The 14,333-nt window shown below is 42.3% G+C and overlaps 1 protein-coding gene across 1 annotated transcript; it reads left to right on the top strand.

The window, feature by feature from the left end:
- Nucleotides 1-9,598: 9,598 nt before the first annotated feature.
- LOC146997754 (retroviral-like aspartic protease 1) lies at nucleotides 9,599-9,997 on the top strand. The gene has a single exon (XM_085814390.1). The coding sequence runs from the start codon at nucleotides 9,599-9,601 to the stop codon at nucleotides 9,995-9,997; it is 399 nt and encodes a 132-aa protein (XP_085670516.1).
- The last annotated feature ends 4,336 nt before the right edge of the window (nucleotides 9,998-14,333 follow it).

The following is a 14,333-nucleotide window of genomic DNA, read 5'->3' on the forward strand; positions in this document are numbered from 1 at the left end:
ATACAATTTTCCTCTTCTACGCATATTTAAGTAGCTTAAAAATTGCAACTTATTATGATAACTGTATTTAAGTAAATACATTATTCAACAACAAACGTAAAATTAAAATTCTTACTTTCTGTTAATTATTTAATCAAAACTGGTAATTTTTCAGTGTTTGGTTAATGAATGAAAATTTCATGATCAGTAACGTATTAGGTTTCATTTATATCGTCATCTCATCTTATGAAAAAAGAAAATAATCATCTTTTAATTTATCCAAGTTTAATGTGGAAAACAAATTATTAGAGCACTTTAGGTTTGTATTTTAACTCAAATTTCTCCTTATTATTCTCTTTCTTATGTGACAGAAACATTATCAGTAAGCGAGATTAAAAATCATTAGGCTACTAAAAAACTTCGTAAGAGAATTTATGAGAAAGGAATGGGCTACTTAAAATAGATTTTTGAAAGATCAGTGACACTAAAATTACACTTTTAGTGTCACTGATCTATGAAATTCATGAAGGAAAATGCCTGTAGGATTCTAAGCAATTAATAAGTTATTTAAACGCCGTTTTGGTGGGTGAATTGTAAAAATAAAAAAAAAAAAAATACTAAGCAAACTGTTGGAATGAGGAGAAGGTTACACCGAATAAAGTATGCTTATTAATGAACTTCCTTTATATTTATACCCTCTGCACAGTGGCAAATCTCATTTTGTTATTTAGAAACCAGAAATGTATTTCACAGTTGATTGTCAACAGGTATTTCTTATTTAACAACAGAGAGATAATTTCAAAAATCACGTATATTTTAAACCTTGAAAGGAGTTCAGCAATTATAGGTGTATTTGAAAAGCAACAGATGAACATTTTACTGAACCGTAAGCATTAGCTAAAAATTAAAGCCTCTTCAACTTATCAAAGAAGTGTTAGGGTGAATACATCTTTGTATTTCTGATGTATGATTTTAATAAAATGCCTTAAGAGTTTTTGTTTTAGTCTAATATTAACTTCAGTAAACGTTAGCTATAGAAATATGTTAGATAGGAAATTTATGGGTAATAATTATGGCAGCAGTTTTACCCTGTAAAATAAAGCCTGAAATTCTGGAAACGATAATACTAAGATTTTAAACTTAGATTAAAATTGACATTTATTTGAACACTTTTTATTTTTTATGTATCATATAATATACACTGAGATTTTTTACTAATAGTATATTTTTTAAAATGTTTCATTTGGCATCGAAAACGGATTGATAGCCAACCGAGCCGGCTTTATATAACTTAAACTTTGCCTCGTGTTTTAGAAGTTTGGTAAACGTTGGGCAATTCGTAGTTCTAATTTGGATTTTAAAATAACTTTACTTAATAAAGTAAGTTTGCCGAAATTCTAAAGAAAACTACTGTAAAAATTATTTAAATTGTAAGGTTTCTTTGTAAGTGGAAGCTTTATTCAAATTCCTGCATACCCTATTAGACGAATAGCAAGTTATTGCTAAGTCTTAAACAACTCATTATATCCTAAATCATGTTAGATTAACTTTGTATTGAATCTTAATTTAACAGAAGAGGCGAAGACGAAACTTCCACTACTTTTGGATATTTGAATTAACATAATAGATAATTATGTTCAAAGGTTGATAAAGTAGTCTAAAACTACAAGATACAATAGACTAAAACTAAGTTAGTTCAGAATATTTTACAGCACGTATTTTTTAAAACATTGAGCTAGCGAGAGCCAGAATATAACTTAAGAGGGAGCTAGCGGAACACTTACAGCCAGATGCGGTTGCCAAAATTTCTAATCTAAAGATTCACATAAAAACCTAATCTACATTCTGCAAAGAAATGCAGAAGGAAGAAGTTACAGTAAATATTTAAGTAGTAATAACCGGTTAATTAACATAAGATACCTTCCAAAACACTATAAAAATAATCTAAGAATTATAGTAGTATTGTCTTGCTGATAACTAAGCAATTTCGAAAGGAACTTAATGCAATCACTAAATGCCACCAAGTTTCTGAGCGAATGATGCAAGTCTTAACTTTGCATTACTTATGAATATAAAAGCAAAATTCAGCAACATAAGACATGCATCAGTGAGAATATTACATATGGTTACGGAATGTAAAGGCGCGGTAAGATGGCTTCCCCCCAAAGCAGTTTTAGGGTTGCCATAAAATGGCAAAGGAAGGCAGGGTTGCCACATTTGGCGAGGAAACAAAATTGGCAATTTGGCATTGACGGATGGAGAATTTTCTGGAACGAATTCTTACCGGTTTAACCCAGAATGTTCTCGAACACAAGCCGAAAGCTATATAAACCCTGCTGGTCCGCAGTCAGTTAGTGTGTTTCTTGTCTAGCGAGCCGATAGTCAGTCAGTGAGCGAATTTCTCGAAGTCTAGCGCCGAGTTGGTCGTCGCGTGTATCGAGAGAGTCTTGTAGAGTATCGTGAATTAGTGCATCGTCGAGTTTTGTCTTAGACTGTGCTGAGTCGAGAGCTATACTCTTGTGTATCGTCGAGTGCGTCGTGAGTTGTAGTGTGGAGAGTCTCGAGAGTACGTGGAGTTCCGAGTACGACCAAGCAGAGTCGGAAGCTGTACTCTGGTGCTTTGCAGTGAAGCTGTTTCCACCGTTATTACCTGACAGTGTGAAGGCTGAGTCGCTGAACGTGTCAGCGTGTTTATAACAGTTCGACGACTATAAAAGTGATTTTGGAGCTATCAGATTAATATTGGTAAGTAATGTGTGTTTAGATACTTCATCAGGTTTTGTCGTCATTCACTGGAAATCCATATGCACCCCTTACGAACGTAACAACTGGTGTCAGAAGTGGCGTTTGAGGGTGAATGCCAGTGACAAGAGCGATGGAAGAACAATTAAGACAGCTCGTGACTGCCTTTGCTGCATTTCAAGAAAAGACGGAAGCTGGACAGAAAAAGATGGAAGCGGGACAGGAACAGATGAAAACTGAAATGAAAGAGATGAAAGCTGGACAGGAAGAGATGAAAGCTGCAATGAAAGAGATGGAAGCCGGACAGGAAGAGATGAAAGTCGGACAGGAGGAGACAAAGGCTGAGATCAAGAGCGAAATAAAAGCCATTCAAGAAAAGATGCAAGAGAAAGTCGAACAGATGGAAGTGGAAGAAGAAAAGATTAAAAGCGAGATCGTGGAGCTTAGAGAGGATACCGGAGCAAAAATAGCAGTTGTGGAAAAACGATTTGAAGAAAAATTGAGTGAATTTCGGAAAGAAGTAGATGTTTCGAAAGAAAACCGGACTGAGCCCAAGGACGAAGCTGAAGATTTCAAGGTTCTCCCAGTGTACTCTCATATGGTAATCAAACCAAGCACATACGATGGAAAATCCTCATTTAGTGTATATAAGACCCAGTTTTCCATCGTGGAGGAAAATAACAAGTGGGACTCTCACATGAAGGCTTCGCAGTTGGCTGCGTCCCTCCGAGGAGAGGCTGCAGACATCTTAGGGGTCCCCTCCGAAGACCAGATTTCAAACTTCAATACCCTCTCGAATGCGCTGGAAATGAGATTCGGGGAATGTGTGCAAAGGACTGTGACCGTCTGCAGTTGAAATCTTTCCAGAAGAAAATCACGGAAAGCCTTCAAGAACTGTCGACTGACATCGAGAGGTTGGCGCATCAAGCATATCCGGACTGTCCACCTGATGTCAGAGAAAATCTGGCCTTGATGCATTTCGTCTATGCCGTTAAGGATGCGGAAATTCAGAAAGCTCTCAGATTAGCGAATCTGAAAGACCTAAAATCTGCCCTAGTCTACGCTATGAAGTTCGAGTCAGCTCAACAAGCGACTCGAAGAGATCGCCATCCTGTTAGAGCGGCTCAAATACAATATCCAAATTTTGATGTCTCGAAACTAAAAAAAGAAATAAGAGAGATTCGGAAGGCGTTAAGAAAACCTAATAAAAACAATACTGGGAAGAAAATCCTCAAGTGCTGGAACTGCGGATTGGAAGGACATCTCAGCAGGAACTGTCACGTGAATCATGAATGGGAGAGAGCTCCCGCGAAACAAAACCAGGAAACTAAAGTATGGCAATCTCACGGGGCGGAGATTGCCCGGCAAAGATGCAGCCCCTCTGAAAGTTCTTAATCTCTTCAATGAGCGGCGGAGATAACGGACTGTTCGTCGAAGGATACGTGAATAAGCATCCTTGTAAAATAATCGTAGATACGGGAGCAAATGTAACCATCGTGAGAACAGATGTAGTTCGAAAATTGAGCGAAGCGTTTCGCTGGACTCCGCTTTCTGTGACTTTACAAACAGTGACAGGTGATAAGATTCCCATTGAAGGTAAAATTAACATTATCATTACCTTCGGAATTGAGACCTACCAGCACTTAGCTTTCGTCGCTAACATTGCGAACGAATTAATACTCGGACTGGACTTTTTGCAGAAATACGACTTTACATTGGACTTTGAACGTAACGAAATGCGCTCTGCAAAAGAAGATATAACTGTGTTTGAAATGAACGGCAGCATTCCCTCAGCTCACCAAGTAACAACAAAAACAGATGTCACCATCCCTCCGATGACAGAATTATTAATAGCCGGCTCCATAGAAAGGAATAGCTTCAGATTTGGACTAATTGAATACCCTGAAAATAGCACAAGAGAGGTATTAGTGGCCTTCTCATTAGTAGATCTTTCGAAAAATTTCATCCCTGTGAGAGTGGCGAATGTTAGTCCCAGACTGAGAAACATCAAGAAGGGTGAAGTGCTAGCAGCATGCACTCCAGTTACTTGCGTTTACAAAGCCCCATTTGAAATTCCGATTGAGGCAACTAGGAAATTAATGGAAGAACTTCTGCAGAGTGCAAATTTAACCCATGAACAAAGACGTGCGGCAGAGAAAACAATTAAAAAATTTGAAGATCTATTTTCTAGGTCATCCAGAGATGTTGGCCGCGCAAAACTGACTCAACATCGAATTGATACGGGGGATCACTCTCGATAAAGCAGCATCCCAGAATTTTACCATTCGCAAAACAGGAAGAGGTTGGAAATCTTCTGAAGGAGATGCAAGAAAATGAAATCATCGTACCATCCACAAGTCCATGGGCATCTCCTATAGTTCTCGTCCGGAAGAAAGATGGCTGGACAAGATTTTGTGTCGACTACCGGAGACTAAATAATGTCACTAAGAAAGACAGTTACCCTCTTCCCCCGGACTGACGATACTCTAGACACCTTATCAGAACACAAGTGGTTTTCCACTCTGGACCTCAAGAGTGGATACTGGCAAGTGGAAATTCATCCCGAAGTTAGAGAGGAAACTGCGTTCACTACCGGTCAAGGATTCTGGGAGTTTAAAGTTATGCCCTTTGGACTCTGTGACGCACTTGCAACATTTTAACACCTGATGGAGACAGTGCTTCGTGGTCTATCTTACGAATCCTGTGTGGTCTACCTAGACAACATCATTATAGTGGGCCGCACTTTTGAGGAAGTCCTGTGGATATTCTTCAACTACTTCTGGGACTCTGTACTTATAACAGAAGATTCGTGAAGGGGTTCTCCAACATCGCAAGGCCTCTGTATAAATTAACAGAAAGTAAACAAAAATTCGTGTGGACTGAGGAGTGCGAGAAGTCCTTTAATCAGTTGAAGAGGGCATTAACATCTACGCCCGTGCTCGCATATCCCCAGGCAGACAAAGAATTTATGTTGGACACAGATGCAAGCAGCGAAAGTATGGGAGCTGTCCTTTCTATTAATTAATGGTAATGATTAATGGTCAAGAGCGAGTATTAGCCTATTGGAGTAAGTGCTTGTCCAAACCGGAAAGGAATTATTGCGTCACCCGTAAAAAATTGCTTGCTTCGTAAAGGCCATAGAACATTTCCATCATTATCTCTCTGGCAGAAAATTCTTATTGCGGACCGACCATGCTTCTCTAACCTGGCTACTGAATTTCAAAAATCCCGAAGGACAAATAGCCAGATGGATTCAAAGACTCTAGGAATATGACTTTGAGATAAAACATCGTAAAGGCTCTTCCCACGGAAATGCGGATGCTTTATCTAGGAAGCCTTGTCTTGCACACTGCAGGCATTGTTCAAGAGCCGAGGCTAAGTACGGGTTGGCGAATCCGAATATCCGGCAAGTAACATCTTCAACATCAACTGATCCAGATCCGTGGAGTGATGAAAAAGTTAGAGAAGACCAATCATCGAATCCTGACATTAGGCCAATAATAGAACTGAAGAACCAGTACAAAACCCAAGTGGCAGAATATTTCTATTTTCAGTCCTGCAATTAAAAGGTACTGGGCTCTCTGGGATTCACTCCACTTCCGAAATGGAGTCTTATATCGATATAAGACTATAAGTCTTATATCGATATAAGACTCCATTTCGGAAGCGACGATGGAACTAATAAGAGATGGCAGCTGTTGCTTCCTCGAAACCGAATACCTGATGTTCCTGAAGGAGATACACAGCAGCTCACCAGGAGGGCATTTCGGCTGTATGAAGACACTAAACAAGGTCTGAGAGAGCTTCTTCTAGAGTTCGGCGAGAAACAATGTTGAGAAGTGGTGCCGATCTTGTGATGCTTGCGGAGCCAGGAAAGGATCGAAGGGACGTAGCCTAGGAAGGCTGCAGCGATACAATGTAGGAGCGCCTTTCGGGCGAATTGCCCTCGACATACTTGGACCTTTTCCTCCAACCACGGATGGCAACAAATACATCCTCGTTGTCATGAATTACTTTACGAAGTGGACCAAAGCTTACCCAGTTTCAGCTGTCACGACAGCTGAAGTTCTATTACAGAATTGGGTGTCCAGATTTGGGACCCCTCCTCCAGATTCATTCCGACCAAGGCAGGAACTTCACTTCAGCTGTGTTCAAGGGACTCTGCGACTTGTTGGAACTCAAGAAAACGCAGACGACCCCCGCTACATCCAGTCTGATGGCATGGTGGAGAGGTTTAACCGTACAATCCTGAACCACCTTTCGCTCATGGTTTCCAAAAACAAAGATTGGGATCGCAAGCTGCCCTGTTCCTGCTTGCTTACCGTAGTGCCGTCCTCGAATACACCGACTATTCTCCATCACAGATGCTCTTCGGTCGCGATCTCCGTCTGCCAAGTAACCTGCTCTTCGGCCGCCCTCTGAATGTACATTCCTCGCCTGAGGAGTATGTGCAAGACCTCCAGGCCCGGTTGGAAACAGTACTTAGGTATGCTCGAGAGCGGATCAACATCTCGACGGACAAGATGAAGAAGAGATACGACGCAGGAGCCATCAAACATCAATTACAGGAAAAGGACGAGGTTTTGCTGTCCCATACTATGGCCATAGTACTTAGTGCTTCTCATTCTTAGGGCTACCCATAATTCTTGTGCATGAGCTTTCTTACCTAGTTTCTGTGTAAAGTTTGTAATGTAGTGTAAATGTTTTTTCTTTAGTTATGTTATTTTTTTGTTTGTATCGAATTAGGCTTCTGACCAAGGGTTGTGCTGCCCGGGACATACAGTCCTTGGGAGGGGGTAGTGTTACGAAATGTACAGGAGCGGTAAGATGGCTTCCCCGCAAAGCAGTTTTAGGGCATCCATAAAATGGCAAGGGAAGGCAGGGTTGCCACATTTGGCAAGAAATCGCCAATTTGGCAACAAAATTTCTGATATCTCATGGACGGATGAAGAACCTTCTGGAACGAATTCTTACCGGTTTAGCCCAGAACGTTCTCGAACACAAGCCGAAAGCTGTATAAACCCTGCTGGTCCGCAGTCAGTTAGTGTGTTTCTTGTCTAGCGAGCCGATAGTCAGTCAGTGAGCGAATTTCTCGAAGTCTAGCGCCGAGTTGGTCGTCGCGTGTATCGAGAGAGTCTTGTAGAGTATCGTGAATTAGTGCATCGTCGAGTTTTGTCTTAGACTGTGCTGAGTCGAGAGCTATACTCTTGTGTATCGTCGAGTGCGTCGTGAGTTGTAGTGTGGAGAGTCTCGAGAGTACGTGGAGTTCCGAGTACGACCAAGCAGAGTCGGAAGCTGTACTCTGGTGCTTTCCAGTGAAGCTGTTTCCACCGTTATTACCTGACAGTGTGAAAGCTGAGTCGCTGAACGTGTCAGCGTGTTTATAACAGTTCGACGACTATAAAAGTGATTTTGGAGCTATCAGATTAATATTGGTAAATAATGTGTGTTTCGATACTTCATCAGGTTTTGTCGTCATTCACTGGAAATCCATATGCACCCCTTACGAACGTAACAACTGGTGTCAGAAGTGGCGTTTGAGGGTGAATGCCAGTGACAAGAGCGATGGAAGAACAATTAAGACAGCTCGTGACTGCCTTTGCTGCATTTCAAGAAAAGACGGAAGCTGGACAGAAAAAGATGGAAGCCGGACAGGAACAGATGAAAACTGAAATGAAAGAGATGAAAGCTAGACAGGAAGAGATGAAAGCTGCAATGAAAGAGATGAAAGCCGGAGAGGAAGAGATGAAAGCTGCAATGAAAGAAATGGAAGCCGGACAGGAAGAGATGAAAGTCGGACAGGAGGAGACAAAGGCTGAGATCAAGAGCGAAATAAAAGCCATTCAAGAAAAGATGCAAGAGAAAGTCGAACAGATGGAAGTGGAAGAAGAAAAGATTAAAAGCGAGATCGTGGAGCTTAGAGAGGATACCGGAGCAAAAATAGCAGTTGTGGAAAAACGATTTGAAGAAAAATTGAGTGAATTTCGGAAAGAAGTAGATGTTTCGAAAGAAAACCGGACTGAGCCCAAGGACGAAGCTGAAGATTTCAAGGTTCTCCCAGTGTACTCTCATATGGTAATCAAACCAAGCACATACGATGGAAAATCCTCATTTAGTGTATATAAGACCCAGTTTTCCATCGTGGAGGAAAATAACAAGTGGGACTCTCACATGAAGGCTTCGCAGTTGGCTGCGTCCCTCCGAGGAGAGGCTGCAGACATCTTAGGGGTCCCCTCCGAAGACCAGATTTCAAACTTCAATACCCTCTCGAATGCGCTGGAAATGAGATTCGGGGAATGTGTGCAAAGGACTGTGACCGTCTGCAGTTGAAATCTTTCCAGAAGAAAATCACGGAAAGCCTTCAAGAACTGTCGACTGACATCGAGAGGTTGGCGCATCAAGCATATCCGGACTGTCCACCTTATGTCAGAGAAAATCTGGCCTTGATGCATTTCGTCTATGCCGTTAAGGATGCGGAAATTCAGAAAGCTCTCAGATTAGCGGATCTGAAAGACCTGAAATCTGCCCTAGTCTACGCTATGAAGTTCGAGTCAGCTCAACAAGCGACTCGAAGAGATCGCCATCCTGTTAGAGCGGCTCAAATACAATATCCAAATTTTGATGTCTCGAAACTAAAAAAAGAAATAAGAGAGATTCGGAAGGCGTTAAGAAAACCTAATAAAAACAATACTGGGAAGAAAATCCTCAAGTGCTGGAACTGCGGATTGGAAGGACATCTCAGCAGGAACTGTCACGTGAATCATGAATGGGAGAGAGCTCCCGCGAAACAAAACCAGGAAACTAAAGTATGGCAATCTCACGGGGCGGAGATTGCCCGGCAAAGATGCAGCCCCTCTGAAAGTTCTTAATCTCTTCAATGAGCGGCGGAGATAACGGACTGTTCGTCGAAGGATACGTGAATAAGCATCCTTGTAAAATAATCGTAGATACGGGAGCAAATGTAACCATCGTGAGAACAGATGTAGTTCGAAAATTGAGCGAAGCGTTTCGCTGGACTCCGCTTTCTGTGACTTTACAAACAGTGACAGGTGATAAGATTCCCATTGAAGGTAAAATTAACATTATCATTACCTTCGGAATTGAGACCTACCAGCACTTAGCTTTCGTCGCTAACATTGCGAACGAATTAATACTCGGACTGGACTTTTTGCAGAAGTACGACTTTACATTGGACTTTGAACGTAACGAAATGCGCTCTGCAAAAGAAGATATAACTGTGTTTGAAATGAACGGCAGCATTCCCTCAGCTCACTAAGTAACAACAAAAACAGATGTCACCATCCCTCCGATGACAGAATTATTAATAGCCGGCTCCATAGAAAGGAATAGCTTCAGATTTGGACTAATTGAATACCCTGAAAACAGCCCAAGAGAGGTATTAGTGGCCTTCTCATTAGTAGATCTTTCGAAAAATTTCATCCCTGTGAGAGTGGCGAATGTTAGTCCCAGACTGAGAAACATCAAGAAGGGTGAAGTGCTAGCAGCATGCACTCCAGTTACTTGCGTTTACAAAGCCCCATTTGAAATTCCGATTGAGGCAACTAGGAAATTAATGGAAGAACTTCTGCAGAGTGCAAATTTAACCCATGAACAAAGACGTGCGGCAGAGAAAACAATTAAAAAATTTGAAGATCTATTTTCTAGGTCATCCAGAGATGTTGGCCGCGCAAAACTGACTCGACATCGAATTGATACGGGGGATCACTCTCGATAAAGCAGCATCCCAGACTTTTACCATTCGCAAAACAGGAAGAGGTTGGAAATCTTCTGAAGGAGATGCAAGAAAATGAAATCATCGTACCATCCACAAGTCCATGGGCATCTCCTATAGTTCTCGTCCGGAAGAAAGATGGCTGGACAAGATTTTGTGTCGACTACCGGAGACTAAATAATGTCACTAAGAAAGACAGTTACCCTCTTCCCCCGGACTGACGATACTCTAGACACCTTATCAGAACACAAGTGGTTTTCCACTCTGGACCTCAAGAGTGGATACTGGCAAGTGGAAATTCATCCCGAAGTTAGAGAGGAAACTGCGTTCACTACCGGTCAAGGATTCTGGGAGTTTAAAGTTATGCCCTTTGGACTCTGTGACGCACTTGCAACATTTTAACACCTGATGGAGACAGTGCTTCGTGGTCTATCTTACGAATCCTGTGTGGTCTACCTAGACGACATCATTATAGTGGGCCGTACTTTTGAGGAAGTCCTGTGGATATTCTTCAACTACTTCTGGGACTCTGTACTTATAACAGAAGATTCGTGAAGGGGTTCTCCAACATCGCAAGGCCTCTGTATAAATTAACAGAAAGTAAACAAAAATTCGTGTGGACTGAGGAGTGCGAGAAGTCCTTTAATCAGTTGAAGAGGGCATTAACATCTACGCCCGTGCTCGCATATCCCCAGGCAGACAAAGAATTTATGTTGGACACAGATGCAAGCAGCGAAAGTATGGGAGCTGTCCTTTCTATTAATTAATGGTAATGATTAATGGTCAAGAGCGAGTATTAGCCTATTGGAGTAAGTGCTTGTCCAAACCGGAAAGGAATTATTGCGTCACCCGTAAAAAATTGCTTGCTTCGTAAAGGCCATAGAACATTTCCATCATTATCTCTCTGGCAGAAAATTCTTATTGCGGACCGACCATGCTTCTCTAACCTGGCTACTGAATTTCAAAAATCCCGAAGGACAAATAGCCAGATGGATTCAAAGACTCTAGGAATATGACTTTGAGATAAAACATCGTAAAGGCTCTTCCCACGGAAATGCGGATGCTTTATCTAGGAAGCCTTGTCTTGCACACTGCAGGCATTGTTCAAGAGCCGAGGCTAAGTACGGCTTGGCGAATCCGAATATCTGGCAAGTAACATCTTCAACATCAACTGATCCAGATCCGTGGAGTGATGAAAAAGTTAGAGAAGACCAATCATCGAATCCTGACATTAGGCCAATAATAGAACTGAAGAACCAGTACAAAACCCAAGTGGCAGAATATTTCTATTTTCAGTCCTGCAATTAAAAGGTACTGGGCTCTCTGGGATTCACTCCACTTCCGAAATGGAGTCTTATATCGATATAAGACTATAAGTCTTATATCGATATAAGACTCCATTTCGGAAGCGACGATGGAACTAATAAGAGATGGCAGCTGTTGCTTCCTCGAAACCGAATACCTGATGTTCCTGAAGGAGATACACAGCAGCTCACCAGGAGGGCATTTCGGCTGTATGAAGACACTAAACAAGGTCTGAGAGAGCTTCTTCTAGAGTTCGGCGAGAAACAATGTTGAGAAGTGGTGCCGATCTTGTGATGCTTGCGGAGCCAGGAAAGGATCGAAGGGACGTAGCCTAGGAAGGCTGCAGCGATACAATGTAGGAGCGCCTTTCGGGCGAATTGCCCTCGACATACTTGGACCTTTTCCTCCAACCACGGATGGCAACAAATACATCCTCGTTGTCATGAATTACTTTACGAAGTGGACCAAAGCTTACCCAGTTTCAGCTGTCACGACAGCTGAAGTTCTATTACAGAATTGGGTGTCCAGATTTGGGACCCCTCCTCCAGATTCATTCCGACCAAGGCAGGAACTTCACTTCAGCTGTGTTCAAGGGACTCTGCGACTTGTTGGAACTCAAGAAAACGCAGACGACCCCCGCTACATCCAGTCTGATGGCATGGTGGAGAGGTTTAACCGTACAATCCTGAACCACCTTTCGCTCATGGTTTCCAAAAACAAAGATTGGGATCGCAAGCTGCCCTGTTCCTGCTTGCTTACCGTAGTGCCGTCCTCGAATACACCGACTATTCTCCATCACAGATGCTCTTCGGTCGCGATCTCCGTCTGCCAAGTAACCTGCTCTTCGGCCGCCCTCTGAATGTACATTCCTCGCCTGAGGAGTATGTGCAAGACCTCCAGGCCCGGTTGGAAACAGTACTTAGGTATGCTCGAGAGCGGATCAACATCTCGACGGACAAGATGAAGAAGAGATACGACGCAGGAGCCATCAAACATCAATTACAGGAAAACGACGAGGTTTTGCTGTCCCATACTATGGCCATAGTACTTAGTGCTTCTCATTCTTAGGGCTACCCATAATTCTTGTGCATGAGCTTTCTTACCTAGTTTCTGTGTAAAGTTTGTAATGTAGTGTAAATGTTTTTTCTTTAGTTATGTTATTTTTTTGTTTGTATCGAATTAGGCTTCTGACCAAGGGTTGTGCTGCCCGGGACATACAGTCCTTGGGAGGGGGTAGTGTTACGAAATGTACAGGAGCGGTAAGATGGCTTCCCCGCAAAGCAGTTTTAGGGCATCCATAAAATGGCAAGGGAAGGCAGGGTTGCCACATTTGGCAAGAAATCGCCAATTTGGCAACAAAATTTCTGATATCTCATGGACGGATGAAGAACCTTCTGGAACGAATTCTTACCGGTTTAGCCCAGAACGTTCTCGAACACAAGCCGAAAGCTGTATAAACCCTGCTGGTCCGCAGTCAGTTAGTGTGTTTCTTGTCTAGCGAGCCGATAGTCAGTCAGTGAGCGAATTTCTCGAAGTCTAGCGCCGAGTTGGTCGTCGCGTGTATCGAGAGAGTCTTGTAGAGTATCGTGAATTAGTGCATCGTCGAGTTTTGTCTTAGACTGTGCTGAGTCGAGAGCTATACTCTTGTGTATCGTCGAGTGCGTCGTGAGTTGTAGTGTGGAGAGTCTCGAGAGTACGTGGAGTTCCGAGTACGACCAAGCAGAGTCGGAAGCTGTACTCTGGTGCTTTCCAGTGAAGCTGTTTCCACCGTTATTACCTGACAGTGTGAAAGCTGAGTCGCTGAACGTGTCAGCGTGTTTATAACAGTTCGACGACTATAAAAGTGATTTTGGAGCTATCAGATTAATATTGGTAAATAATGTGTGTTTCGATACTTCATCAGGTTTTGTCGTCATTCACTGGAAATCCATATGCACCCCTTACGAACGTAACAACTGGTGTCAGAAGTGGCGTTTGAGGGTGAATGCCAGTGACAAGAGCGATGGAAGAACAATTAAGACAGCTCGTGACTGCCTTTGCTGCATTTCAAGAAAAGACGGAAGCTGGACAGAAAAAGATGGAAGCCGGACAGGAACAGATGAAAACTGAAATGAAAGAGATGAAAGCTAGACAGGAAGAGATGAAAGCTGCAATGAAAGAGATGAAAGCCGGAGAGGAAGAGATGAAAGCTGCAATGAAAGAGATGGAAGCCGGACAGGAAGAGATGAAAGTCGGACAGGAGGAGACAAAGGCTGAGATCAAGAGCGAAATAAAAGCCATTCAAGAAAAGATGCAAGAGAAAGTCGAACAGATGGAAGTGGAAGAAGAAAAGATTAAAAGCGAGATCGTGGAGCTTAGAGAGGATACCGGAGCAAAAATAGCAGTTGTGGAAAAACGATTTGAAGAAAAATTGAGTGAATTTCGGAAAGAAGTAGATGTTTCGAAAGAAAACCGGACTGAGCCCAAGGACGAAGCTGAAGATTTCAAGGTTCTCCCAGTGTACTCTCATATGGTAATCAAACCAAGCACATACGATGGAAAATCCTCATTTAGTGTATATAAGACCCAGTTTTCC

Source organism: Stegodyphus dumicola, chromosome 4 (assembly GCF_044657685.1).
Source record: "Stegodyphus dumicola isolate Sdum_Otavi_A_Nest chromosome 4, ASM4465768v1".
Taxonomy (NCBI): Eukaryota; Metazoa; Arthropoda; class Arachnida; order Araneae; family Eresidae; genus Stegodyphus; species Stegodyphus dumicola.

Bases quoted from the DNA above. Each gene is read 5' to 3' on its own strand.
- LOC146997754 (XM_085814390.1), top strand. From the start codon at position 9,599: ATGAGCGGCGGAGATAACGGACTGTTCGTCGAAGGATACGTGAATAAG.